The sequence below is a fragment of the Anarhichas minor genome, unplaced genomic scaffold, assembly GCF_050575085.1.
Source record: "Anarhichas minor isolate MPS153535 unplaced genomic scaffold, ASM5057508v1 ptg000030l, whole genome shotgun sequence".
Lineage (NCBI taxonomy): Eukaryota > Metazoa > Chordata > Actinopteri > Perciformes > Anarhichadidae > Anarhichas > Anarhichas minor.
In genome coordinates this window covers 9510176-9537804 of record NW_027466476.1, presented here as the reverse complement: position 1 = coordinate 9537804, position 27629 = coordinate 9510176, and the positions used below count along the sequence as shown (strand labels likewise).

Sequence of the window (27629 nt, the reverse complement as noted above, 5' to 3'; positions counted from 1 at the left end):
TATATATATATATATATATATATATATATATATATATATATTTATATATATATATATATATATATATATATATATATATATATATATATATATATATATATATATATATATATATAGCTTCTTCTCCTCAGAGAAATGTGTGGGTCACAGACACCTAGAAAGACCCATTTCCCTGCTTTTGTTTAAAAAAAAAAGTTAAAAGAAAAGAAAACAAAAAACAATCATGTCTTTCTGTTTTGGTTTAGCTATGTCCGTACAACCTATTTGAGTTGGTGGTTGAAGCTTTATAGGCAGTCAGTGTTCATGTGTGCACATATACATGTAGATGTTTGTGAATTAAGAAGGTACTTTTTTTTTGTAGAGAAAAGAAAATCTCAAAAGATGGGAGTCTAGATTTCTTTTTCTTGAAAAAGAAATCTCACAAGAACTGGGCCCGGATTGCTTAGCGCTGTAGGGGCCTAACCCTCGGTGGCAGCAGACAGTCTGTAAATAGATGCCCATCCCAACCTACTTCTAGTTTCAGTTCACCTCCGTCCATATCGGTAGCATCGCTCTGTCTCAGCGCCGCGCTAACACAGTTTGGTGCCGAGACATTCGCGGCCACAGGAATGAACTTGATACGCCGTCTAGAAACGACAGCCTACTTCAGTAGAAATCCACACAATCGAAGATGATAACATTCAAGGTTAGAACAAGGCAGCTGAGGGTTTTTAACGATTGACTGACTGACTCGGTACCAAATACATACTTTTGACTGAGTCCCTTCTCGCCGGGGCTCAAGTTCATATACCCAGACCGTCCTTGCTTGTTGAAGTACTGCTTCCCAATGCAGTGGGGCTTGCAGAGAGCTGAGGGTGAAACAAAGCCCTGGCCTCCTCCTCCTGAGGGTGCGGCTGACCTCTTAACTGTCCCGAGGTGAAGTAACCCTCCCTGAGCTCGTGTCGCTCCCCTGTCCGCACATCAGCCTCCACCGCGACACCAACGGGCAGTAAACTGCTCTGGGTCTCTGCCCCTGTGCCCAATTCACAATCTGTGTCCTCGGGAATTATGGGTATCCTCTGGTTGAGTTCGCAGCAGCCCTGTCCAGAGCAGGCCTCCGAGTCTGCATGAGCATACTGCACATTGACAGCGTAGTCCTCGGTGTAGCGGCCCGCAGCGGCCCTGTGCACCTTCATCTCTTTGTAGAAGCAGCAAGGCAGCCCTTCGTAGCTCACCTGCTCCGAGGAAGGGCACATGTGCTCGGGGGCAAAGTAGTTCTTGGAGGCTGAGCTCTGAAAGTCAAGCCCCCTGTGAAAGCGTCCTGTGGCCAGAGGCCCCGCTTGGTCCGAGCCCTGCCCTTTGCACTCCACGTTGGGAGGAAGCACCTCAAAGCAGCAGCTACAGGCCGCAGCCCCGAGCTCCCCCGACTCCTCCAGCGCCCCTTTCCCCCTGTCTGCTCCGGCAGCCTCCGGCGCCGCGGCTGAGGTAGTGCTAGTGTTGCCGTTCTCCCTGGGTTCCAGTGATGAGCGACTGCTGTAGTTGGGCTCCAAACTGCAGTTGGAGAGGTGGTCCCCCGAGCTATACCCCGAAGCTCCAGGAGGGAGCTGGAGGCAGTCGTGTCCCAAGGGAAGTGGGGATGACGAATCCTCGGCGGGAGCTGCGGTGCAAGACGCAGCCCCCGCCTCCCCAACGGAGCCCCTACACGGACTCTTACTCCGGTAGACGTAGGGGTCGTAGTCACTGCTCAGCGAGCTGCGGAAGGTAGAGCAACTACCGTACACGCCCTGGTTGCTGACCTCGGTACAGTCCAACATGGAGTCGCTGGAGGAACAGTGACACTGGCCCGAGCTGCTGCTGCTGCTGTCACTGCCGGGGCAGTCGGCAAGGTAGCCGCTGCACACCGAGCGGTGGCCGTGGTAACAGCTCAGGCCAGAAGTGCTGCCGGTGTCACCGATCCTCGAAGAAGAGGCGGGCGCCATGTGTACCACTGTGGGGTATAACAGCCCCTGCTGAAAGGCCCTGCTGTGGTGGCCCTTGTGGGCCCCTCCTCCTCCTCCTGCACCAAGCTGCCCTGCCATGGCGGGCCCCTGGCCACCCTCAGGCTGTTGAGGGAAAGTCAACCCCTGAAAATAGTAGTGCTGGTACATTGTCTCGTACTGCGAGAAGCAGGCTGCGCGGGAAAAGTTGCGGCCGTGGAACTTGGGCCGCTTGAAAGCCGCGTGATGCGGCTGTGCTGGGTAGGCGGGGGGTCCGCGGTGCTCCAATCCGCAGTGGTGGGGGTTGAGCGAGTGGTCCAGGTGGAGGGCCGGGTGGTAGCTCCGGAGAAAGGCAGATGTCGATTGGGGTGGGTACAGACCTTGTGGATCAGTGTGCTGGTCCGCAGTGAGCATGGTGATGGGGTTGCCGTGGGGGTCCATGCTGGTTCTGGTCGGATAGGCGGTCACCTGGCCAGCACGGTGCACCCTGCCGGGATAATGGACCGGCAGCACCACCCGCTGCCGGCCGTGGACTGGGTTGCCAGGGTCCATGCATGCTGGTCCTGGATTTCCCTTCTTTTGCTCTGAGAAAAGAAAGAAGGTAACGTTGAGAATCCCCCAAATGAAGAGTAACCTCATGAGCGTCTCTCTTATAACCAGAGTAGATATCAGAGGCTGTGCACCAACTCACCGATGATGTTGTGTCTACAGTGGGGACAGGTGTGGTGCTGGAGCAGCCAGGGGTCGACGCATTTCTTGTGAAATCTGTGAGCACAGGGGATAACTCGCAGCTCCTGTGGGGGGGGGGGGGGGGGAATACTCAATGGTCAGACTCTACCTGTTCTGTCACTGACAAATAGCAGCAAATACTGTGAAGACAAACAGAATGAGATGGCTGTCATATGTGTGTCAAATGTTGTAAGTATTATTTGTTAAATGACGGATCTTTGATTCGCCTGGTAGCACTTTAAAGGCAAGAAGTAGAGCCTGTTCACTACATCTGTACACGTTTTTATGGCTTTCTGTGCTTTTTTAATTTCATTTTTATAACATTCTATACTATGACTTTTATCATTTTTATGACAAATTATATCTATACCATACCATGATTTTACTAATTAAATTTGAGGGCATATTTTACGAGGACGTTTTTGTTATAATAACTTTAATGACATGTTTATAACATCCTATACTATGATTCTTTTTAATGGTCCGTTTTTGTTGACAATCTTTATGACATTATATTATGACCCTTTTATCATGCTATACTGTCTGTGTGTGTTTTCAGTAACAAGATTGTGTTTCTAGCTCGTGTGTATCACCGTTATTACTCTTTGTAATAAACCTCGCATCGCGTTTAGTCACTCAATTCATTCTCTTGTGCTTCGTTCCCACTTCGTCTATTTAATTCATGCTGCAATGATACAGTGGTCCAAGGAGTTATCACAAATGAGGACTGTTTAGTTGTGCTTTCTTACAATCAATGTCACGTAAATGTAAGATAAAGTGTGTCGCTAAGAACTCAAAAAATGTATGGAAAGGGAGTTAAAACGGGTCTTTAAAAGGTTTTGAATTGAACTTTTACTGAAGTAAATCAATGCAAACAAAAGCAAAAAGATTCTCAGATGGTGAATAAATATGTGGTTGGGAGCGGCTGAATGTCCAGAAGGTGGCAGCAAAGCTGTCGTGGCGATGTCGTTGAATCTTAAGTCACGTTTTTTTACCCCTGAGAAGAAGCCAACGTTACATCGCGCCACAAACACACTCCTCAACAGAGAAGCCACACCACAGTACGAACACAACGTCGAAACTTTCTGGAACAAAACAAACAGGAGGCTTACACTTGTGGGTTGATATGAAAAGAATGCGACACTTTGTATTCAGATGGAGGAATTCCAAGACACAACAGCAGGAGCGCTAGGAATATGAATTATAATATTATTCTCCAGTGAGAGCTCTTTCACTGCCATAAATACGTTACTCTATGGCTTAATGTGACTCAACTTTCTTTTTTTTCACCCGAGCTTTTGTTGCTTGGTTCACTGCTCAGACAGCACTTTGATGCCATTCAGCCTTTTATACCGCCACTTCCTCTGTGCAATGCTGGCGCCACGCTTTGTTGTGTTTTCTTCTCCTACTTACCGAGAGGACATAACCACAAAAACACACATGCACCAGCTATGTCCCACTGGGGGGTTTGTCCCTGCAGCACCCATGTGTTGAGGATGAGCAACGCTCTTACAGTAAACCCTCAAAGTCCAACATCAGGATACATATTTCGACAATGAGTCCTTTAAGGATTAAAGAAGGCCACAGTGGGAAAACAGGAAGCGTAATCCCAACCCAGTGCACTCTGGGTACCGTTATCTCTCCAGGTGCTCTCAAAAGACTGAACTAAACATCTAAAAAGGCGCCGGAAAAGAACGTCACCGAAGACCGCGGGCCTGCGGTCCCCCGAGCACATCAGGGGAACTTCCATTCTATTGTCCACAGAACTGCATTATGTTTCATGTCTACAGAATGTGTAATGAAAAGAAAACAAACTCAGTGGGTAGATGAGCACACTGCCCGTTTAGAAGTTTGGCTCCCACATGGTCCCCTTACGCACACAGTGTGGAGTTTGGAGAAAAAGCTGTTTTGTTATTTCTGTGTTTGTGTCTTGGGAGAATTGTTGCTTGAAATGCTCCACGGTTGATGCATTTGTATCATAAACTTCTCTTATTTTGTTTTTATAATAGTTATTGGTGGTTTTTTTGGACAAATATACTATTAAATTAAATTATACATTAAAAAAGGGGACTGCTTGGATGCTAATAGTAATTTTTTATAGTTTAATCTTACCTGGATTTTTGTATTTTTTTCTAACCAACATCCTCTTAGCTTTTGAATTTCAGAATAAAAGCAGAAACATTCCTTTTCTCCTCATGAACCCTCGAGAGCCCGATTGATTCAATACAGGTAAGCACAGCGATGACGCTTGAGACGTTTTATTTTCAAAGTACAAAGTAGTTTCCATACATATGAACATAAAAACAAGACGTGTCTACCTTTGTATTCACTGGGAGAGAACAGCACACTTGATGGCGATTGTTGAAAGTCCCCAAAGCAGACAAAGTCATTTATTCAAATAAAAATAAAAAGACAAAGTGTCACTTCTTACCTCGCCGTCGATGTACTTTTCCAGACAGATGGCGCAGTCGGAGGTGGAGCTGCTGCTCAGTGAATCGGAGACGCCACAGCTGCTCTCGCGCTGGCCCTTTCCTTTGGCCTTGAACTTTCTCGTCTCCATCTTCTCCAACGCTTGGATGGCCATTCTGTTCATCGAGCTCTGTGGCGGGGAGGAAGGTGGGGACAGGGTCAGCAGGGAATATCTCTACAGCTCTGTAGAATTCAACATGAAAGCCAACAAAACCGACAAATTATGACTTTAAGACGACATAACTAACATTTACATCCTGTTTAATGTCCTACACGTCAGCAGCGTTTGATCCGTGTTCCTCTTTACGCTCGTTAATAAACGAGGTCTGATGTTGCCATGTGTTGAGACTATCCCCCTTTGACACAGTACATCATGTTGCAATGTTTGACTGATGCATTAGTAACTCTCTCTGGCCTCTTTTTATCTCTAATTTGTTTCGTGCTTCCCCGAAAAATGTTACTTATTAAAAGAAATGGTGATATATAAGTTGACACATGCAGAACCACTTATTGGGATTAAACTCAATGATTCACATGTGTAGCAGACATTGGGATTTATAGCAGTCGCTGCATGAACTGCTGCTGCAGCCCTGACGTAAACCAGTTATTTATGCTCAGGCTTAACTCCAAAAAAGGGGGCGTTTCTTCCTTTGTGTTGCCTCACAGCTAGATAATTGAAGACTTTTTTAAGGATAATCCTGGTCAGCAAGAGAGCAAGGAACTTTGGCATGAAAGTCATTTCTCATCACAGGGTTGACAAGACATGAAACACGACAATTTAAAAATCTGCATTTTCAGTGTGTAATTAACTGTAGTCTTGTGAACCCGTCACTAAACCCAAAAGCATCCTGCTGTTTACAGTTGAACTGGATAGGAAACGTTAACACTGTGTTAACAATATCTAATCCACAAGTTGTTCATTAATGTTTCACATATCAGGAAGGAGAGGTTTGTTACATTTGACAAATGTGCCCCAGCTGCGAGCGGCTCTCTTAATTAACCAGCAAAGGAAGTCACGACCAAGTCACCCGCTGTTGTGACACACACACACACACACACACACACACACACACACACACACACACACACACACACACACACACACACACACACACACACACACACACAAGAAAAAGTGTGAAGTCTTCACACACACACACACACACACACACACACACACACACAGAGAGCGAGAAAGAGAGAGACACACACACACAGAGAGAGAAAGAGAGAGACACACACACACACACACAGAGAGAGAGACACACACACACACACAGAGAAACACACACACGCGCGTGTGCAGGCAGGATTACACCTGTTTTAACGCATGCCGCTGCCGGTTTTCTGCCCTGTCATGACACCTCTGTGTCTCTTATTTAAATGCTAATCCTGACTCACGCGCCCCGACATAAGCCTCCACAGAGAGCTTTTTGTCGACACGCGAGAGGAATCAATCAACAGCAGCGCTACCGTCGCCTAACCCAACGCCTGGAACAACAAGTCGCGTCGACCGGGAAAAAAAACACGAGGCGCGGCGTCGTGTGTTTTGGTGTAAGAGGCCCACATCCCTTTGGGTCCCATGTGACTCAAACTGGGGTTCATAAATAAAGTCTCTCGTGTTGTTTCTGTTCTGGATGAGCAGACACTAACCTGGCTTCTCCTTTGCTTGAGTTTGATCTTGACGAGCAGAATGAGGCAAACCAGCGACACAACCACGAAGAAAGCCAGGAAGATGCCCATGTCAAAGTATTCCGTGGGCTGCTGTGGAGAAGGAGGGCAACACAAACACAAATTTGTCAAATAATAGTCACATACAATTTGTTAAAAAAAGGCTATTAAAAGGATAACGGTGGTATTTTTCACTCGGGACATTAGCTGTGTTAGTCGCTCAGAGGACCAGAGAAAATAACTTGTTGCGGCCCGACTGCAGATTTCAAAGAAAAAGAGAAGATTTGATGTTTGATGGAGACTTAAAGGGATAATTGGGGTGTTTTGGAAGTGGGGTTGTAAGAGGTACTTATCCACAGTCATTGTATCACCTACAGTAGATGACGGGCAGGAGTATTGACACGAGAGTAAAGCTGTGTAATGCTGTTGGAAGAGGGCAGCAGAAATACTTATGGTGGCCACATATGAAAGAAACACATCAATATCCGTTTAAGTGTACGCTACACTTGGAATATTTTCACCGCTTCATCTTGCCGGCAGACAGACTTCTCCGACAGTGAAACTTATCTATGCTCTCCTCAGAGCACCAAGACTCAAAAACAGCATAGATGGGTTTCACTTTCAGTTCACTTCCACGTCTGAAAATGTTCTAAATATCTGAACAAGGGGGCGTGCCGACCTTCATCTGCTGTAGTAGTACACTGATTATGAAGTACCTGATACAACCCTATTCACAACACCCGAACTACCCTTTAAGGGGGTGATGACTTCCAATGAATTCAGCACCCAAACCACGGCTCACAACTCACTGAGAACAGATTGTTTTATTCTTCATCGGAGAAACGTCTGTTATCGGACAGTCCTTTCTCTCGGGCTTTCATTATGTCAAGTTATTTGACCTCAAAGTGTGCCGCTCCTCTTATCGAATATTCAGAGCAAACAAACAGCTCTTTGAATGGCTGATATTAATCTCCCACAGTGCTGCGGAAAAAAAAAGAAGAAGAACAAACAGTTGCTCGGCCTCGGGTGCGCGGAGAGCGGAGAAGAAAGGAAAAGGGTCAGATTTCACAGCTGGAATTTTCGTTTGTCTTCACATCTGAAAACTCAGCGCCGTTTGGTACGTGGGCCTCACAAACATGTTCACCTCTTCCTCATGTTCCTCCCATGTGCCTCAGTTTAGTGTCACACACACGCACACAGACGCGCACGTCATCTACACGGAGCGCGGTTTGAGGTTTTGGCATGCGCGCTTACCCTCGGTGGTCTGTGTTGTATCCGAGCGCGAGCCACTTTCTGCTTGTTGACGATGTTCATCAGCTTGATGGCGTCGTTGCCCTTCACGTAAACCACCGGCCGCTTCAGAGGATCCTCGGCAACCTGGTTGAGCTGAGGAGAGCAGAGAGAAAACGATATCAAACACAGTCAGACGCACTAATGTATCACAAAGATAGATCTGGTTTATCTGGTAAAACTGTCGTATAATGTCTCAAGTGGCATTATGGGAAATGTAGGATCTTGTGTTTTTTGAGCTTCATTCATCCTGGAGATTAAAAGTCAGAATATCTCAGCTGCTTGACCATTCTTTTTTTAAATATATGGCGCTTGTGAGTCCCCCAACTTTATGGATGTGCAATACTAAATCAGTGGCGTATCTCTTTAAAATTCAACATTCAGACATAAACGTCTAGTGTGAAAGATTAACCGGCATCTAGCGGGGAGGTTGCAGATTGTAACCAACTGAAACTCCCCGTGTGCCAAGCGTGTTGGAGAACTACAGAAAAACACAAACGGCTCTCTTTAGAACCCGTGTTTGGTTTGTCCGTTCTGGGCTACCGTAGAAACACCGCAGCCGGCTCCGTGCAGAGGAACCGCTTCGTATGTAGACGTCAACGGCTCATTCTAAGCTAACGAAAACACACACGATTCTTGGTTGTAGGGGATTACACACTAAAGAAAAACATACTCAGTAATATTATATTCCAGCTCTGCCAATAGATCCTTCCTAAATGCTACACCCTGTACCTTTAAAGATTTAAATATGTGGTGTGTCTTTTACAGTCACACTCAATCAACAAAGTTGGAGTCAAAGACCATGAACTCTTCTACCAACTAGAGAAAAGGAACTTTCAGACATGGAAACTGTGGTCGCAGTTTGCCAGAGGGAGCCGGGGGAAGCAGTCAATGAAGAGTATGCTCTGGCTTTTGAGTCAGTTGACATCCTCCTTCACTCCTCCTCTCGTCTGCTGCTTGGAATCTGTAATTTGAAAAGCCCAAAAGGGAAATACCGAGGATATTCATATTTCTATTTCTTCTGCTGCCGTCATGTTCTCCAGTGAAATACTGTGTGTTCCGGTTCAAAAGTACAGACTTTGAAACGTTTGATCTCTCGCTTGAATCTGAGAAATGACTCCACCAAGACTGCAGCAGCTTGGCCTCCGACAAACAATTCACCATTAAAGAAAAAGCACACCTATCAGTCCATTAAAGAAAAAGCACACCTATCAGTCCATTAAAGAAAAAGCACACCTATCAGTCCATTAAAGAAAAACGTGTGTGTTACTGTTTAAAGAAAGTTACAAACAAAACAGAAGTGTTTCAGCCACAATCAGCACAAAGTATAAATAGAGGAAAAAGGCGGTCGAGTACATAACTTCATAAAGCTTCTCTCTTAATTTCAGCTCCGGGACCTTAATTCTCGCTAAGCTCCTCCTCCCTGCCCCTCGGCCTTGTGGGTCCTGTCTCTGCTGATCGGGCCGCTCAGACTGGAAAAGCCTCTCGGGGGAATTTAACACAGCCGCCCAGCGCTGCCTTTCATGTGGTGTGTGCGCAATCCCTTTTATCTCTGAGCTAGGAGCTTTACGACCCAGCGGCAGAGAAGAGGAGGCGAGGGAAAAAAAACAAAACCTGCAAGTCCAGACCTGGCGTGGCGAGGATGAATACCACAGGAGAATTCTTGCGACAAAGGCGCAACTTGTGTATTATACCTCTTAACAGCATAAGACTCAAGCACAAGAAAGAGTGGAAGAAAGAAGGAGGAATGTCCGGATGTGTGCGACAAGAAACGCACTTTGTTCTTACCGAGGCCCGTGTGCGCTGCCCGAAAAATGTGCACCCACAGACACATCCACAGAGTCTCAGGGGATGAGGTAATGTGTGCTACCTGTGCAATTATGAGCTTAACAGAGTTTGGTCATGGTCTAGTGAAAGCTGAACCTGGAGATCCATTTGCAGTCCTGTAAGAGGTGCAGTGCACTCCTCCAAACACAAGCTGAGCTCAAAAGGCCCAGAATGGTGGAGTACGCCGGGCTGATCCAACAAGCTTTTGAGCTGAACTTAAGATAGAAAGAGCATTGTTTGCACAAACAGCACACACACACACACACACACACACACACACACACAGCCAGCCAGTCAGAAGGGCATGCTGCCGAGTGTCTTTCATAGACGGATCGAGACAGATTAGAGCTTTTCGGTGTTGCTGAAACGCGAGTGTGTGAACGCCTGGGTCATTTTTTTTAGGTCTGCACAAACCTGGTCGATGGCATCCGGATTCTCCGACACATCAAAGATGACGGCTGTGGCTCCCCGCTGCACTGCTCTCTTTGCCTGCAAAACACAAGACAAAAAAAAGAAAGACAAAGAAATCGTTAGCTATATCCAGCACGAGTGAACAAAGAGTTTGGGGAATGTGTGATCACAATGTCAACCGCGAGTTTTCACATTCAGATTCAGGCCACTAGAGGGAGTTCTCTGCCCGAGTGAAACGTGCAGATCCTCTGGAATGAGCAAATGAGAAAGAAAAGAGGTAAACAAGCCGTTGATGTCACTTGCTCGGGCGCACATGTGGCCCATGCCTCCCTTTCTCTGCAGTCATCATGTCAATGGAAGTAAACCTGCACCGCGTTACGCCAACAGCATTACATTTGCATAAATGTGTCAACAACCAATAATGTGTGCATGTGCTGCAACTCTGCAACGACATGGTGTTGAATTCGGCTGCGCACGCTCAGGAAAGTTGAATAAAGTTGCGGTGGATTTCCAACTGCTAAAAAAATGTGAGCTTCTTTCATCTGAGAGCAGGGAGAGTCACAGCACAGAGGTCTTTTGAAGACTTCTGCTAAAGGCAAGAGATAAAGGAAACGCTTGGATCTGCAGAAGCACAAGTATCTCCTCGCAGAATCCAAATTGGCTTCCCCTCGTCTGGGAAAAAGAAAAAGAAAAGTTCCTTTATCTTAGCTGCTGCTTTCCCCTACAACCCGTTCTCACCCCGCTTGATTCACGGCGCCCTATTTAGACAACGTTTTGATGTCGGCGCTACATGATCTAAAATAGCGCTGCTGGAATCATATCCTGGTATTATCGAGTGCCCTTGGGTTCTTGCCAGCGCTCATCATAACTGGAGGGAGAAGAGGGGCGGTGTGGGGTGTGTGGGGGAGATCAAAGTGACAATGTACAGTGCTGTGACTCTGTTGCCAAGTGGCTCCAGAGTGTCATCGCTCCAGTCAGCAGGCCCTTACAGAGGACAGAGAGAGAGAGAGAGAGAGAGAGAGAGAGAGAGAGAGAGAGAGAGAGAGAGAGAGAGAGAGAGAGAGAGAGAGAGAGAGAGAGAGAGAGAGAGAGCACTGCAAACACGTGGCAAACAATGATGCGCCCATAGACCATCTATGAGAAGTGGACGTCATCATCGTGATGTCATCCATTGGTTGGTGGATGACATTTGGGAAGCCTCGAGTTTGCCATTCAGGCTTTTTGCAACCGGTGAACAGAAGTGAGCGTATTAGGACTGCGGGCGAGTGACGTAGAGACGCCGTATACTGCTCTGGTAGCGACCTGTCAATCACAAGGTAGCCCCGCCCTAAAGCATACCCTACTTTATGGTCTATTTGACTCTAAATTAAACCATCATTTACTAAATGAACATCATGCTGTATTGAAGAAGACTTGAAAATAGAGATTGAGACCATAAACTCATGTTTACAATGTTCACTGAGGTAATAAATCAAGAGAGAAGTAGAGTCATTTTCTCATAGACTTCTATACAATCTGACTTCTGGAGTCGCCCCCTGATGGCCATTAGAGAGAATGCAGCTTCAAGACACTTCTGCACATGATTGACATCATTTTCATACTTATCGAACCGTTCATCGACTGCTCGTCTCCGGTTTGAAATCCTCTGTGTCTTATGTTTGTCTACTTAATATTCATATATATACATATATATATATATATATACACTGTCTGTCATAACCTTGTGATTTACTTTTAATATGCGACGAGAGCTGCAGCTAATGGTTGTCTCAATTATTCAGTAATCTGTCGATCATTTCTCCCGATGTTTGGGTCTATAGAAGGACCACCACCGGTCCTGTGAGGCCAAAGTGAGGTCTTGTTTGGACTGACCAACAGTCATTAACTTTCCAAGTCATAATGATAGAAAAACAACAAATGTTTGTGACGTCGACTGAAGAAAAAGACCAATTTGTTAATTACTACTTTTCTGTAAATGGACTTCTTTCAGCACTACTCCCGTCTTAGTCAAAGCAGTTCGTTAAGCAAGAAGACCTGATGTATTCAATTATTTTAAAGTTTTATTTTGAAATTGTTTTTTTTTTTTACTCATTCACCTGCACTTCCGGTACAGATGTTTCTGCCACTTTACAGCAGCTAGCAGCTAGTACTCCCCGTGTGCACCGCGAGTCTTTAGAAAGAGGTTAATGATTAAACTCTGTCCAAGAAGTAGCATGTGTAGCTAAAGTCATTCAGAACCAGAGGTATCTGCACTCTCCCGAATCAAAGTCATGAATCATACTAAAGATAGAATATGCAAACACACGTGCGTGGGTCTTCCTGACTGCAGGTACCTTTGGTGGGACTGCTGCTGCGCGGACAAGTCGCAGCAAGAGGAACATGGAAGCAAACTAACAGAAGGCCTTTGATATAAGGGGGTGGCAGATGCACCACTCTGTGAATCCCACTTTAAGTCAGCTTCAGGCAAACGTAAACACATCTCGACTCTGAAGTGTGCGCGCGAGCCTACGTCTCAATTAGATTTCCCCCTCGGTTTAATCCACGGACAAAATGTTTATGAATCTGACTTTCATAGCTCATCAAAGGCTAATTAACCCTGCAAACTGATTCGATCTTTCCCCGAGAGTGTGTGTGTGTGTGTGTGTGTGTGTGTGTGTGTGTGTGTGTGAGAAAGCCTTGTCAAACACGGACACATTCAAAAGCTTGTCCAACTCTCTCTCTTTCGTCCTGCCTCCTTTACATAAACTAACATCGCGCTTTTTTCTTTCTTCTCTCACTTTTTTTTTTTTTTTTCTGTACTTGGAAAGTTCAAAAGCGAGCGGAGCGAAAATCTCTCTGGGCTTTTCCCTCTCACCCAGTTCTCTCTCTCTCTGCTCCACGCTGCCAGGCTCCAGCCTCCCCCCATTTAATTCAGCGCTAGTCTGCTCCTTTGATGTTAGCTCTCCCAGTTAATAATTAATAGCTCTCGGTAAGAAGCTTTGAGAAGAAAGAGATCTCCCTCCTAAAGAATCTCCACTCGGGCAGGCCTGCGCTGCAGTGCAGGGACTTGCCTGACGACAACAAAAATGCAGCCACAGGCAAACTGTCTCTCTTAAGAAGCATGACACATCTCCCTCCCAACCCCGTCGAAAAAGAAAAACTACAACCTCGGATCTTGTTTTGTGACTAATGTTTTTTTTTTCTTCTTCTTGAGACTTTGTCATGTTGCTAAAGACTTTAACACTCGGGTGAGGAAACACTGTTTACTTCACCGACTCTGGCTTTACAACGCCAAGTGGCAGAGCTCAGCTGCAACTTTTCAAATAAAGTAAAGTAAGGGTCCAACACGCTGGACATGTAATCTTTCATTCATACCAGTTCCATTGGGACCGAACAGGAATTTCAAGAGCGCCTTGTTCATTAAGCTCGTAGGGGGTGAAGTCGATGCGAGAAGACATTTGTCATCTTCTTATTAGAAATCCAATATTTCAAAATGTTACTTTTTCAGCCGTCGGAGTGAAAAGTAGGCTACTAGCAGTGTAGAAGATTTGAGCTTCATACAGCACACCTGTCACCAGAGGTGGGACCAAGTCATGGTTTTGCAAGTCACAAGTCTTTGCACTCAAGTTCCAAATTTTGAAGCACAAAAAATTTTAATAATCAAATATTTCACACAACAGCAAAGATTTGAGAAAAGTCTAAAGGACGACTACAGATGTGCGTAGTTCTTTTGTTTGTTCTTTCCTAGCCGGATTTATCTTGTGACCCCAGGGTTTGGAACCACTGGAATCAACTTAATTTAGTCAAAACCAGCTCCTCCTCGACCAGCTACAATGGTAAAAAGCTACATGCAAATTCATCATAACGTATGTGGCCATTGTACTGCAGAATAAGTACTTTTAGTACATTTTGCTGATAATACTTCTGCATTTAGAAACCCGCTTTGGTTACAGGATTTTTTACATTCTTGTGTCAGTGCGCGTCTACCTAAAAGGATCTGACGCTCCTCCATTGAGGACGAATAGGAAGAAGGGTTAATCAACAACTAGAAATTCTACAAAAAGTGCACAAAATATTTTCCTCACAGTTGAAACATCCCCATGCGTTGTGCTTAATTAGTAGTCCAGTCGCAAAGACAAGGGGGGGGGGGGGGGGGGTACTGTGTCACAGGTACTTCACAATACTGCTGGCTAAACAAATTTCCCGCTGGCTCGGAGGCATGACAATCAGGGTACAATCTTCCCTGAGTGAACGAAAAAAGAAACCCACAGCAGAAAGCACGGAGAGAAGTCAGTCTAGACACAGAGGAAAATGAAAGCTATGTTTAGCATCCCCAAGTCAGCCTGCCAGCTCCCGAGATCTGAGGGAGAGAAATTCTCACTCGTCTGGAAAAGAGACTTTTCTCAGCGCATAGCGCTCCCTTTCATCACTCACTGAGGATTCTCATATTAGCACACCGGCTCAACACCATGCATGTAGCGATGTGTGCTCACGTTCAGAAATATGCACATATGCATGGGAAGCAGAGAGTCGGGTGCTCACATGCACACACACACACCTGGATTACACCTGCAGACACACGCACACCTGGATTACACCTGCAGACACACGCACACCTGGATTACACCTGCAGACACACGCACACCTGGATTACACCTGCAGACACACGCACACACCTGGATTACACCTGCAGACACACGCACACACCTGCAGGCCACACGCACACACCTGGATTACACCTGCAGACACACGCACACCTGGATTACACCTGCAACATCCGGTTTACTCGCTTGCTCCTCTATCGCATCGCTCCCTCTTTCTGTCCTACTTTCTTCTCCTCTGGTTGCTTCCTTTGTCTCTCTTTCCTTCTCCTCCTCCTCCTCCACTTCATGCTTTCTCTCTCTCTCTCTCTCTCTCTCTCTCTCTCTCTCTCTGCACTGCCATAATTAAGGCAATTAAGTCTTCAGAAGACTCCACTGCTATTATGCTGTAATTTCATGTTGCCTCCTGGCTTTACGGTTTATTAAAAGATAAAGGCATACTTTTCTCCCATGGATTTTCCTTATATGTGGTCGCACCCCCCCCCCTTCTTCTTCTCTCCTTTCTCGCTCCCTCTCAGAGCAGGCATGTGTGCCAAGACATTATTTACATTCAACAAAAATAAAAGCGAACTTTTTCGACGTGGCTGTGCGTCATCCCATTGCAAGCTCGTGCAGCCGCGGGAGGAAGAAATGAAAACTATGTTGGAAGCGACTCCGCCTCGTTTACTCTCCTGTACGTGCACATTAAGTCGTCTGTGCTATCTTGACGTTTCAGGATTTAGTCATTTCACGAGGCGCATTACTCACCGCCTTCCCGAAGTCCTTCTGTTTGATGTTAACACTTCACTGACAGACGGTTAATCTGTTATAACACTTTATTGTGTTTGCAGATACTTGAGATACTCTGCATGGGCTGTGTGACTTATAATCAACTGGTTTGACGCCCTCGTCGTGCTGGATCTGCTACCTGCTATGTCTCGACAACTGCAGAATAAGGATTTTCCGGTTCCCCCATGAACACCATCCCAAAAAACACTTAGTGTGAACTCCAATAACCTCGCTGAGCTTAATTCTGCTAATAACTTCTCTTCACGAATCCCTTTCCACTCATATTCAATGTTTTGAGTCCCAGCCAAGAAATTCCACACCTAAATGGCAGATTAAAACGAGGTAAAGAAAAGTGAAAACATGCCTCGTCATTGCTCAGTTTTTCCCTCCACCTTCCCAAACTTTTGAACTCTCCCTTATTCCTGTTTAATACTAATTTGAACGCTGCTGAGCCCCCCGGCTGGAGCGTTTTTACACAAGTCCCGGGACATTTCTCAAGCTGCAGTAAAACATGTTTACGAAGCACATAAAAAAATCCACTTGTGTGTCACACCGGCGGAGGACGGGGGAGCTCCTCGAGCCACCTTCATATAAACACACAGGGGAAGGAATCACTTGAAGCTCTCAGCGAGCTCAGTGACCGTCATTAATATCAAACTGTTGGGTCAGGAAGTGAACGCAGACCTGTTTATGGAGTTCCGTTTTATGAGATAACATGCGTTCAGTGAGGCGATCATCTTTAAGTCGAAGCTGCTTTCAGTGATTTTTTGACCTCTAGCGGGCAGACAAACATGAACACATGCTCACAGATACACAGCCACCACAAGCCACAGGCTTATAATGTCGTTTAGGCTAACGTGTTAGCAAACAGCTGCCGGTCGGTACATCCAGCGGTGCAACATTGGCATTAATTTGGAGCCGCGATTCTGACCCAAGCTCACTCTTCTTTTAGCTTCGTTTTGGTCTCCACCATGCCTGAAAAAAAAGATCTGGCTCTTAAGAGGGGAACACAAAGCTCATGATTCAGGTTGTATTACGGTTTTGTGTCAGAATCAGTTTAAAAAAAAATCAAGGAAGTGAATATCGGTGAGCCATGTTGGCCGATACGGATAGTTTTTGTTTCGTTCTAGCCGCTACACATCATGTACATGACCAGCCAGTGTACACACACACACACACACACACACACACACACACACACACACACACACACACACACACACACACACACACACACACACACACACACACACACACACACACACACACACACACACACACACACACACACACACACACACACACACACACACACACACACACACACACACACACCTGAGGGAAAATCAGTTGCCATGGGTGAAGTATCATCTTTCCACCAGTTTAAATCCCCAAATGGGAGACAGAGTTGTGGAGCAAACACAGAAAACGATGACAAGCCCACAGCTCCGGTCCCCTTTGGATCTATTTCTACTTAACGAGGGAGATGTTTTTTTTTTACCAAGAAGCCATCTTCCGGATTGGTGCGAAAAGCCTCTTTTAAAAAAAATAAAAAAAGATGTAAATGTCGGCTTTGGAGTGAAAAACCAGAGCTCTCTGGAGGACAAACACATCAGATCAGAGAGGAAGCCTGAGGTTTTTCACAAAGATGCTTCTACCGCCATCGAACGTCTCTTTGAAGCTAAAAAAATCTCTCAATGTGTCCGTGTATTTCTGACAACTGGGCCTTCTTTTCCTCTTCTTCACTTCATCTTTCCCAACCAGGAAACCACCAGCGACCCCCTCCCACCTCCAATTCTGTCTCTGCCTCAGCGCACAATGTGGGGTGGCCATTCACCCACCATTGCATAACCAGAATTATACAAGAGAATTGTGCTATCAAAATGTGTGTGTGTGTGTGTGTGTGTGTGTGAGGGGGCACCTCTGAGGGGGCCTGTCAGTGGACCTTGGCAAAAAGCCGGCCCCATTAAAGGCTCGAGAGAGACTGAGGTGTACTGGGGAGCTCTCCCTCATCAGAAGACCCCTAATGTCTCCCTTTTTTTATCCAATTCCTGCACTTTACCGAATCCTGACCCGATATTCACTGTAAACTCACAGAAAACTGCAAATGTGTCCTTTGCACAGAGTACCCAAAATTGCGAGTGAATGTCAGGTTCATGCTCTTCTTTACTTATTCTTTCATGAGATGGTATCCTGCATTTCCATCACAAGACAGGTAATGAGAACTAAATAGTATGAAGGAAAAGGGCACTGCACACTGAACTGATGCTCCCAAAGAACATCTGTACAGTGTAGTATATAATGTTCTTACTGCAAAACATGTTGATATTTCAGTATCGATATCAGGGCTAAAACTCTGGCACCGGTTTTGACTCTGGTATCGAAGAGTTTCAGACAATACAAACGCTGTTTGAGTGGAAACATTGAGATTGAAAAATGCATTTAAATGATGTTACTTGAGCTTTTTCTGAAACATTTAAAGGCTTGTCATGCGGCCGTAAAGGAGGGGTTCTGAGGAAACACTGCCGTTTCTATTTGTACATCGTCCCAATCTTCCTTTCACGTTTGTCTCGCTCGCCGTGCAGCACTTCCTGTCCCCATCCCCACGTTCTTATGTCTTTGTGCCACGCTGACACAAACACGGACGCAAACGTATTGACTCGGCCCGCCGCTAATGAAGAAGCCTTTTGGTTCCTCTCGCCTCTCCGCCGCCCCACTGCTCTGCCCTGGCGAGACCAAACACCGGGGCCGGAGGAATGGACAACCGCTAATTCAATTTCCTCCACTTTTCCTCCCCGCCCCTCCCATGTTGTTTTCTTACCGTCGGGCCCTTTGTGATTCACAGGAAAACAAACAAACTTTCCGGCTAGAGACAAGAATACTACTTTTTAAGTGCTTCTTCTCAACTGGTGTTTGGTTGAAAGAGATGGGAAGTCTTGGTTAGAAATGATTAGTGATAACATGTCCAATTATTATTATTGTTATTATTATTATTGTGCGTAAAACACTAATATCAATTAATACGATTATCTACTGTCAGTCTCAAAGCCCCTCATGTTTTCTCTGTGAATCGGTTTCAAAGAACAGCATTGAGCTTAGAAATATTTTTCTATATAACATTTTTTTTCAAACTAAGAAGGAAAATCTGAAATTTTTATGTCATTTTTTTGCTTCCCGTCTCTCCGAGGATCACCCGAAGGTGAAATAAACTTTTCCTGGTATTGAAAAAAGTCTAAATTACCATATCTTCCATCAGATGAGAGCTGTCAAGACGAAGAGGAGGAAGACAATAACGTGAAGACGAGTGAAACTAGATTCATGCCGGCTGCAGGTCTCCTGGCACATCCCAGATCAAATCCTAAGTGTTTCTCTTCAACAGTCGGTCAGGCAGGTTTGAGAGACGTCGAGCTGTTTGAGAGAGTTTTACACAAAAGCCGTCTCATTTTGAATCTTACAGTTTGCTTTATTTTGAATTTTGTATTTTTATATTTCTTTCCTTTGTGGCTTCAATGTCAGGTACTGTTGTCTACACACGGTGCGTTCACGCGCAGTACAGCGTGTCGGTCGCAGGCGGTTTTGCCAGCAAGAGCCCAACACGCAACGGCCGTATAGTTAAGAGCATGAAAAGAAAAAAATAGACTTATAAAGGATACAGATTAGCTTCAGGCAGCGGTTATTTGTGTACAGCAGGAATGAAACGCAAGCAGTTACACAGCCTGTAGATAAATGTACTGAAAAACACCCCCAGCTAGTTCCACCTCCACCCGCTACACCCAAACACACAGCTGCACCTGCCATCGACAGCGGACATGACGGACAGATTGAATGAATCCATATCTACGTGCATGTTGATCAACATCACTTTCAGAAGCCTCAACCACAAATAACAGATTTAACCCCGATTAAGGGTTTAACTGACATCTCTGAATGTGAAATAAAAACTACTCCAACATGAAAGAGGTATATAAATATGCGGTTGCACAGCAGGATTTGTGGCTCCTTTTACCCAGGATGCTGCAGCGTGAACATGCACTGTAATCCAAATGTAGTGGAGCCGAGGCGTCTCCGTAAACGGCCACTTCTCTCCTTCCCTTAATTCGTCTGCAGTCAGACGTTTTTTTTTTTCTTCTCTAATCTCTCTCTGCCTCGAAGCTGCTTTCGGAGACCGTGTCCCTGCTTGCATGGAAAGAGAAGTTGCTGTTGCTGCCTCTCTCTCTCTTGTAATACTCCATCCTGCTGCTGGTGGAGGGCTGTTGCTGTTGCTGTTGTTGCTGCCGTCTTTCCGTGGACAAACCAGGCCGAGCGGGTCGGGGCTCGGCCCTCCAGCCCTCTCTCCTCCCGCTGTACGGTCTTACTAGCATTGAGGCAGCAGAGGAGGCCGACTTCACATCTGGCTGCTCATTTCATTTGGGCGGATGAGCAGAAGTTGTGGAGGAGAAGCTGACTGGGTCCGTTATCTCTTTGAAAGGAGGAGGAACTCTCCTTCAGACCGAGTGTCACACCTTTGAAAGCACCCATCGCTGTCAGAGCCGGAGTATAGAGCGCAAATGTTTTGCCTTTTGATGACAGAATGAACTTGGAGCAAAAGTAAGTAGAAAAGTTTAAGCACCGCCCTTTTGTGGACAGGTTTTTAAAAAATCGATGCAGCAGAACCAAAAATGTCCATGAGTTCTTCTTCCTTGTCAAAACCTGGCACCTACATTACCCAGAATGCAACCCGACCTCCTACAGAGATTTGGGTGTAATAGAAATAGTGTACATTTGACTCCTACATTGATCCGACAGCCACTTACTTTGAAGATCAAGCTTTTTCTAAGAAACATTAAAACATTTCTCTAATGCAAAGAATGAATAAAGATATTTTTAAGTCTATATAACAAAAGACTATCAGATGTCTCATTCCATCGTTATATTTTTATCGACGCCGATGTCTCTCCCCGGTTTTGCCAGGTGCGTTCCCATCATTCACCCCCCCTCTCCATCTTTCTCTTCTTCCATTACCTCACTGTCTCAGAGCAATGGGCAGCTCCGATGTCGTCCCCCCCCCCCCAACACACTGCCACTTCTCCATCTCCTTGTGCTGGGCACAAACCTTGCCTTCCTGGCAGAGCATAAAAGAAAGTTCAAACCACAAGAGCAGGATGACATTTTCACCCCCGCTAACCCTTTCCAGTGGAGGAATTGTCTGTAGCGGGAAAGAGGCATCAGATTAGCGGTGTGGGGCGACCGGGGGGAGGGAGGGGCTTCAGTTTCCAGCTTCTGTGCCAGGCCGTGGGCCCGGGACCGTTAAAGACAGACACGGCGGGGGACACGAGGATTCTCATGCACACCGGCACATTCCCCTACAAAGCAACGGGCTTAGACGGAGAAGAAGGGAGGAGAGACGGGCTTTGGTTGACGTGGGAGGACGTCTGGTCCCATCTTTTACTGAAATTTACAGTTTTTTTTTTCCACGGCTCATCTTCTGATCCTGGCGCTGCCCCGTCTTTTCCGGGTGCGGTTCGACGGACAGGAGAGCTTTAGTGGTGGCTGGTGTCTGACTTTTTAAATAATTGTGATTAAGAACAACAAAAAAATATTAAATCAATGCAAGAAAGTGGGGAAAAAATGGAAAAAGAAACGACTCCAACTTCCCTCTCATTTCCCCTCCTCTCTTGTATTTTCTCACCCTCCGTCTCTCTCTCTCTCTCTCTCTCCCTCCCTCCATCTCTCATCTTAAATCCCCGGGGCTCCTTTCTTCTCTCTTTAAATAGGGGCCTGAGCTGTGAAGTCTAATAATGGTCATTTGGACTCCCATTGAAAGCTGGGTAATTCGGCCCAGGGACGGCTCACTTTGAGCCACATGACACAAGGAGCTTCCCAGTGACCATGGAAACCAGCGCAGTGGGATCCCGGGTGCCTCCAAGCGCCGTGAAACGTGGTGAAGCGGTGATTTAAGAGAGGGACTTTTTAGGGGGGGGGGGGGGGGTAGGAAGGTGGGTGAGGGTTCCAACACCGCCTGAGAGAGGGGGGTTGAGGGAGAGAGAGAGAGAGAGAGAGAGAGAGAGAGAGAGAGGCCCCTGCCTGGTCACAGTGGAAACCTCTCCCGACACCCCGCCAGGAAGAGCGGTCAAGATAATATCAGCAAGTTTAGGCGTACACAAACATGAAAGGAGAGCCCGAGAGGCAGGCCCCTGAGTGCTCCCCCCCCCCCCCCCTCTATTTTTTTCTCCTCTCCCTGCTGCTCCGTCTCTCTCTTTTTTTTTTTTTTTTTTATTCCTCCCTCCACATTTCAAAGTGTTTGTTCCGGGTGTTTGGGGCATGGGGCAGGTGGAGAGGAAGCTGAAGAGTGAGCTTGTGCAGGTTGGTTTTCGATCCTGCAACGTCAATATATTTAGTTTTAACAAAAAAAAGCTGTGAATGCAATCGACATGCGATACTTTGTTGAGTGTGTGGATGCAATTTCAATCACGTGAAATCTATGTGAGAACTTTGAACGCCATAAACTTTTTTGAATGTTTTCATGGTAAGAAAAACAAAATGTGCGATAGAAATACTTTCTGGAAGCATTTGAAGTTACGAAAGCGTCTTTTAATGGCAGAGAAGGACATTCATAGAAGAAGGGAAGTTAAGTGAAAGTGAAGCGAACACTTCTGCATCTCACAAGGCAGAGCACATTATCAGCATCAACAGCCTCCATTATACTTCACGCTACAGCTGCCAATGTTCGCCGCCTCCATTTAAACAACCCAAAATTGACTTTCAATTTGCCGCTCTCAACTGAAAGGAAGTAAGCCCGATCATTTCCAGCACGAGCATAGGGAGCAACGGCCTTATCGATATCCTGCATCTCCACGGCTCCGCTATGAAAAGATTTCTGTTAAAAACTCTCGGGGCAAAAGCAAAGAAAAAAACAAGCTTCATCTGTATCGAACAAAAGCCACCGTTATAAATCAATCACCATTGTGGCTTCGCTGCAATTTAACAAAACACTCTGGAGACTCGGCAGTGAAAAACTACGGCAATTTTCTTTCTTTTTATCAAGGCTCTCTGCTTCACTACGGCCCTTTGGAGGGAGTTAAAGGAAAAAGCATGGAAAAAAGAAGTGAGAAGAGAGTGATGAGAGCGACACGGTGAGTCACTCAGCAGTCTGCAAAACAACACAAGCCGATCAGCCAGCCGACCAGTTCTTCTTATCCAGACTGATAAACGGCCGATGAGCTAATTGGCACGCAGATGTACTACTATACGCCCACTGATCGGACAGCGTTCCTCCCCCGCGAAGGCCGGCACGCCGTGTTAGAAGCCGTCTGAAAAAACGTGGGGCCAAAATGCAGCCAGTTCAGTCCGGCATTGAAGCTCCTTTACAACAAGCCCTGCGGCTTGACACCCTACTGGCATTGCCGTGGCCTCGGGACGACCCCGAGCACACACCTGAGTGTGTAGGACGGCTAACCTGGCCGCAGGCTCGGAGCCAGTCGCCCGCAATATCACACTCGTCTGCCTGTGGCCATTTCTTTCTTTTAATGCAGGGGTCTCTCTCTTCTTCAGACGCGCGCACACACACACACACACACACACACACACATGCACACACCGTCCTTGTAGCCCTCGTGTACTTTCAATATCCCCGTCATTCCTCTCTCTCTCTCTCTCTCTCTCTCACACACTGCACCCTCTCTGCAGCTCTGGCTGAGATGCCAGACACGGTTAGAGTCCAAAAGCCACTTAGCACTAAGACGCAACAGCTGTTTGCTCCGGCCTGCCGTCCCACAGTGCCAACTTTTGAGGGCCACGGTAGAAAGAGACACACAGACGCACTCCTCTGCCATCTCACATTGTTCCATGGCAACTGCGGGTTTTTTGGGATTGTGTTTGTATATTTGTCAAAGACAGAGCTTTTCCACCCAGGATACACTGCCGCTGGCTAAAACTTTGAAGTAGCATGCTTTATTTCTGGGAGGATGTATGTCAATAAAGATGTTGAGATGTTTTCTCGTTGCTTTAGTTATTTTTGAGTGCTTTGTAGCGGTTGCGCTCCGCTGCGATGAAATGTTGTCTTTGGCTGGTGCTTAAGGTGGAACCGATCGCGGTTCAGAGACGAGCTGGTCAAGGGCAGCGCCAGGCCACACACAACAAGCACATACCGGGGAGGTTTACATGCTGTGCCAGCCAAGAGGCCTGCTTTACACAAGCTGCAGGGCTGTGTGTGTGGGAGGATGGGTCGCATTTTTATGCTCATGTGCGCACAGAAAAAGAAAAAAAAAAGTTGTACCGAGCGAGACACAAATCCCAGCCACCCACTCACCAAAGCACCATTCGCCTTCGTCATCTTCTTGAGAAGCCAAACCCTCACTCCCTTTCCTCTGTCCTCTAACTCTCCTCCCCCCCCCCCCCCCCCCCGGGTTAGGGGCTGATGTCATGAGAGCCTGAGGAGGATGAAAGGGGAAAAGCCGGCATGCTAAGGCCCCGTGAGGCCATTGCACTGACACGGCGGGTACTTGAAAGACGAGATATCTCACTGGCACGGTGACAAAGACCCTGACCAGCCTGGGCCACCACCAATGAAAGCCAGTGGCATGATTTCATGTTCCAGAGGAGCTGCCAAAAATCGCAGTGTATGTGTATGAAAGGCAGAGTTGAGAAGAAGGGAGGGGGGGGGGGGGGGGCCCGGTTCTGAGACAGTCAGGCAGCGAAGGAGGAAATGACAACCAAAAATATGTTATTGACCGCGGTAAATAGTTCCGACTTGAGAGCGGATACATGCGTGCAGATGTGATTTACAAACGCGCAAAAAAAGGAGGCGACACTGGAACTAAAGAGAAGCAAGTCCTGGTCCACTAGCACCAGGGCACCTTGCGGTGTCATCCTCATATATGACACCACAACCTCAGACAGCCTCACCACTTCAAAAGAGTGTCTCAAACGCAGTCGGCTACAGTAGGAACCGATTTGCTGCTGTTGGGGGAGGGGCCACAGCTGTGGCACACAGAAGTCAAGGGTCTAACAGCCCTGCAGCTCTCACAGGAACCAGACAGGAAGTGCAGGAACAAACTGTGTACATATATGTGACACAGCAGCACTTTGGTGAGGTTTGCACGTGGACTTCAGAGGCCCGGCATGACCGACCTCTCTTCCTCCACTTCCTCTGCTGCTAATATTTACTGGTTTGCTCTGCGAGCAGCGAGAGCGGTCGAAAAAAAAAAAAAAACCTTGAGTCACTAAGCGGCATAATTTAGTAAAAGCTATATTAGATAAAGATATATTATCAATGGCGTGAAAGGGAATGTACTGCAAACATTAAAGCATTAATAACTTTATCTAGTCAACATAATCCTGAAGGTACGGAAAGAGCTGCAGGAACTTGCAGCTCTGTGGAAAGTCTAGCTCTTGTGTTCCCTTTTTGTCCAGAAATGCTTCGTCAATCGAGTTTTGCTCTAAAAGCCAATTAGGACAATCTAAAAAAAGGCAAGCCCTTTCCTTGAGGGAATGCCCGTTGCTACTTGTTGACCGGCTCCTGAGCACAGCTGGGGGCCTTGTGTTCCCAGACACTTTATATTTAGACATGAATTGGCGTAAACAGCATTTTTCTCCCCTACAATTCCGTTTTGTGCGTTTCACCGGGATCCTGTAATTGAATGGAATCTAAATTGACCAGACAAGACCCCAACACTGTTGGTGGCAAAGTGGCAGCAAAGTGGAGTGGGCTCTTGGGTTCAGTCAGGGGCCAGTCGGGTAGGGGGGGCGTGGGCTCGCCGAGCACGGGGCCAGACGAGACGGGGTGAGTGTGTAAGAGTGGGCATAGTATCCGGACTGGGACTGGGCATGGTGGCCTGGCTGGCAGGGCAGAGTAAGCGGACTGGCAGGGGGTAAACACTGCACTGTCTGGCCCCGGCAAAAAGCGGCAGTGCCAACGCAAAGCACCCAGCTGTGTTCGGGCCCCGGGGCGAGGGTCTGTCAAGATGCAACAATGGGCTATCCCTCCTCTAATTAAAGTGCTGGCGGAATAAACACAGAGGAAACAGAGTGGTTCTAGAGGTTAGGGAGGCTGGCGGGAGGCCAAGAGGTCAAGGTTCCTACCATCCTCACTACAGCCGTCCCTCAGCAAAACATCGAACTAGAACGTAGAAAAATGGCCAGCTCATTAGCGCTGTGCTTTGACTGGTTCCAATGAGCGGAAGGTATGGGTTTCTGGTACCCGGGTGTCCTCGTGGCTCAGTTGGCTAAGGCGCATGCCACGTAGCCGATTCATGTCGCCCGTCCACCAAAATCTCTCCAATCTTTGCGCCGGTCCAATAAAACACATTTAGCATGTGCTAACACTACATGCCTGTGGCTAGCGATGTAGTCGATGTAGCAGAACCGGAGATATCCTCCTTTTTTACCCCACACATTCTTCTTCATGGTGCCTACATTACCCACAATGCAACTCAAGCCTTTATCAGACTTCACACGGCTCCCTCTGGACAAAAGGCTTTGTACGTTTCTGCCCACATGCTGTATGCACTGGCACTCCCTCCCCGGGAACTGTAAACACACTTTGATGTGTGAAATCGGTGGAGTTCCCCTTTTAAACGCTCACCACCTAAAAATCACACACTTCTTCTCTCCCCAACGGCAGTCTTGCCGCCCTACAGGCATACTAACTGTTCCCATGACAGTCATAGTAGTGTTAAGTGGTAATCAACAAATTACGAACGAGCATTTACCAGTGAGGGCAGCCGCCCGTGACAGTGATGTATTCTTAGTTACAGTCAAAGAGGAGTTTGAGTGCCCGAACTTTAGGTCAGTTTTCAGGTCTCAGCATAAGTATGCATGAGCCAGGTAGCAGCAACACCATTCACAGAGGAAAGTGCACCATTAGCATGTCTATACGACACAAGGGCTCCTTAAATTATGAATGGCTGCTCTCTTTCTGTCACCGGGCATGCACAGGATAAATGAGACTATAGCCACCCCCGACCCCCCCCCCGCTCATCGTCCGGGGAATGTTGGTACATTCCATTAAGAGGAACACTTAATTAAAGCATGATAAAATACCACTCAGAGACTCCAGCGGGTTCTGGGAAGGAGGGAGGGAGGGGAGGATGGGGACAGGGGGGGAGATGGTGAGAGACAAGGGAGGGGATTCAGTTCAGCCTCATTCCCGCAGCGATGGGAAGTGAGAAACTAAATAAAACCAAATCATCCTTCCGTGAATTGTCTCTGCGACTACAAAAGATCAAAGATTAATTATTTTTTAAAAAGGGTTTAATTAAGTACACGGGGAAGACGTTTCCTTAACTTGAGAGTAGCAGGACGGGGCCGCCTGACTACACGAATCACCGCGCCGTCTGCACGAGCCAGAAATCTCATGGCAAAACATTCAATACGCCCGATAGTGCTGTTGTGTACTTCGATCTGTGAATTCAATTATCATCGCTTCAGTGTATTCATGTGAAAATTGGCTGCAGATGTGAGAAAAGATAGCCTGTATTTCTACCTTAAATATGGGCAACCTGTCAACATGATATGAATGAAGCAGCACTTCAATCAGAATCACAGCATGGAGGAGTTAAAATGTCCAAACTGCAGTTTGTTTATAACAAAGCAAAGATGTTTTTTTTCTTCTTTCATTTCATTGCATGACTCACCTACAGTCGCACCCTAATGCATCATGTCATCCTGCAGCAGAAATATAGCACCCTTTGTCACGTTTCGTGAGTGTGGCGCACGGCCATTTTTTTTTTTTTTAGAAGAGTTTAATCCGTTGCTCTATCTGTGCTGTGCAGCGTTTCCCAAGAGTCATTTCTGAATATCAGCGGCGAAACAGAAGCGGTTTCTTTACCTTTCCCAGCACGGTGAGACAGCTGGGGTCCAGCTCTGGTTGCTCCAGCTTCACCACTCCGACCCAGCCGTACTCGTAAAGGTCCTCCTCGTCGTTATTATTACACAGCCCCAGAGGATGCAT

At 46.7% G+C, this 27629-nt stretch overlaps 1 protein-coding gene across 1 annotated transcript; it reads right to left on the bottom strand.

Moving 5' to 3' along the window:
- Positions 1-127: 127 nt before the first annotated feature.
- znrf3 (zinc and ring finger 3) lies at positions 128-27629 on the bottom strand. The gene is made up of 7 exons (XM_076104701.1): positions 27507-27629; positions 10356-10430; positions 8079-8210; positions 6807-6917; positions 5116-5283; positions 2647-2749; positions 128-2539 (listed from the first exon to the last, which is right to left on the bottom strand). Exons 1-7 carry the CDS (start codon positions 27627-27629, stop codon positions 783-785), a joined length of 2469 nt encoding a protein of 822 aa, XP_075960816.1. The 3' UTR covers positions 128-782.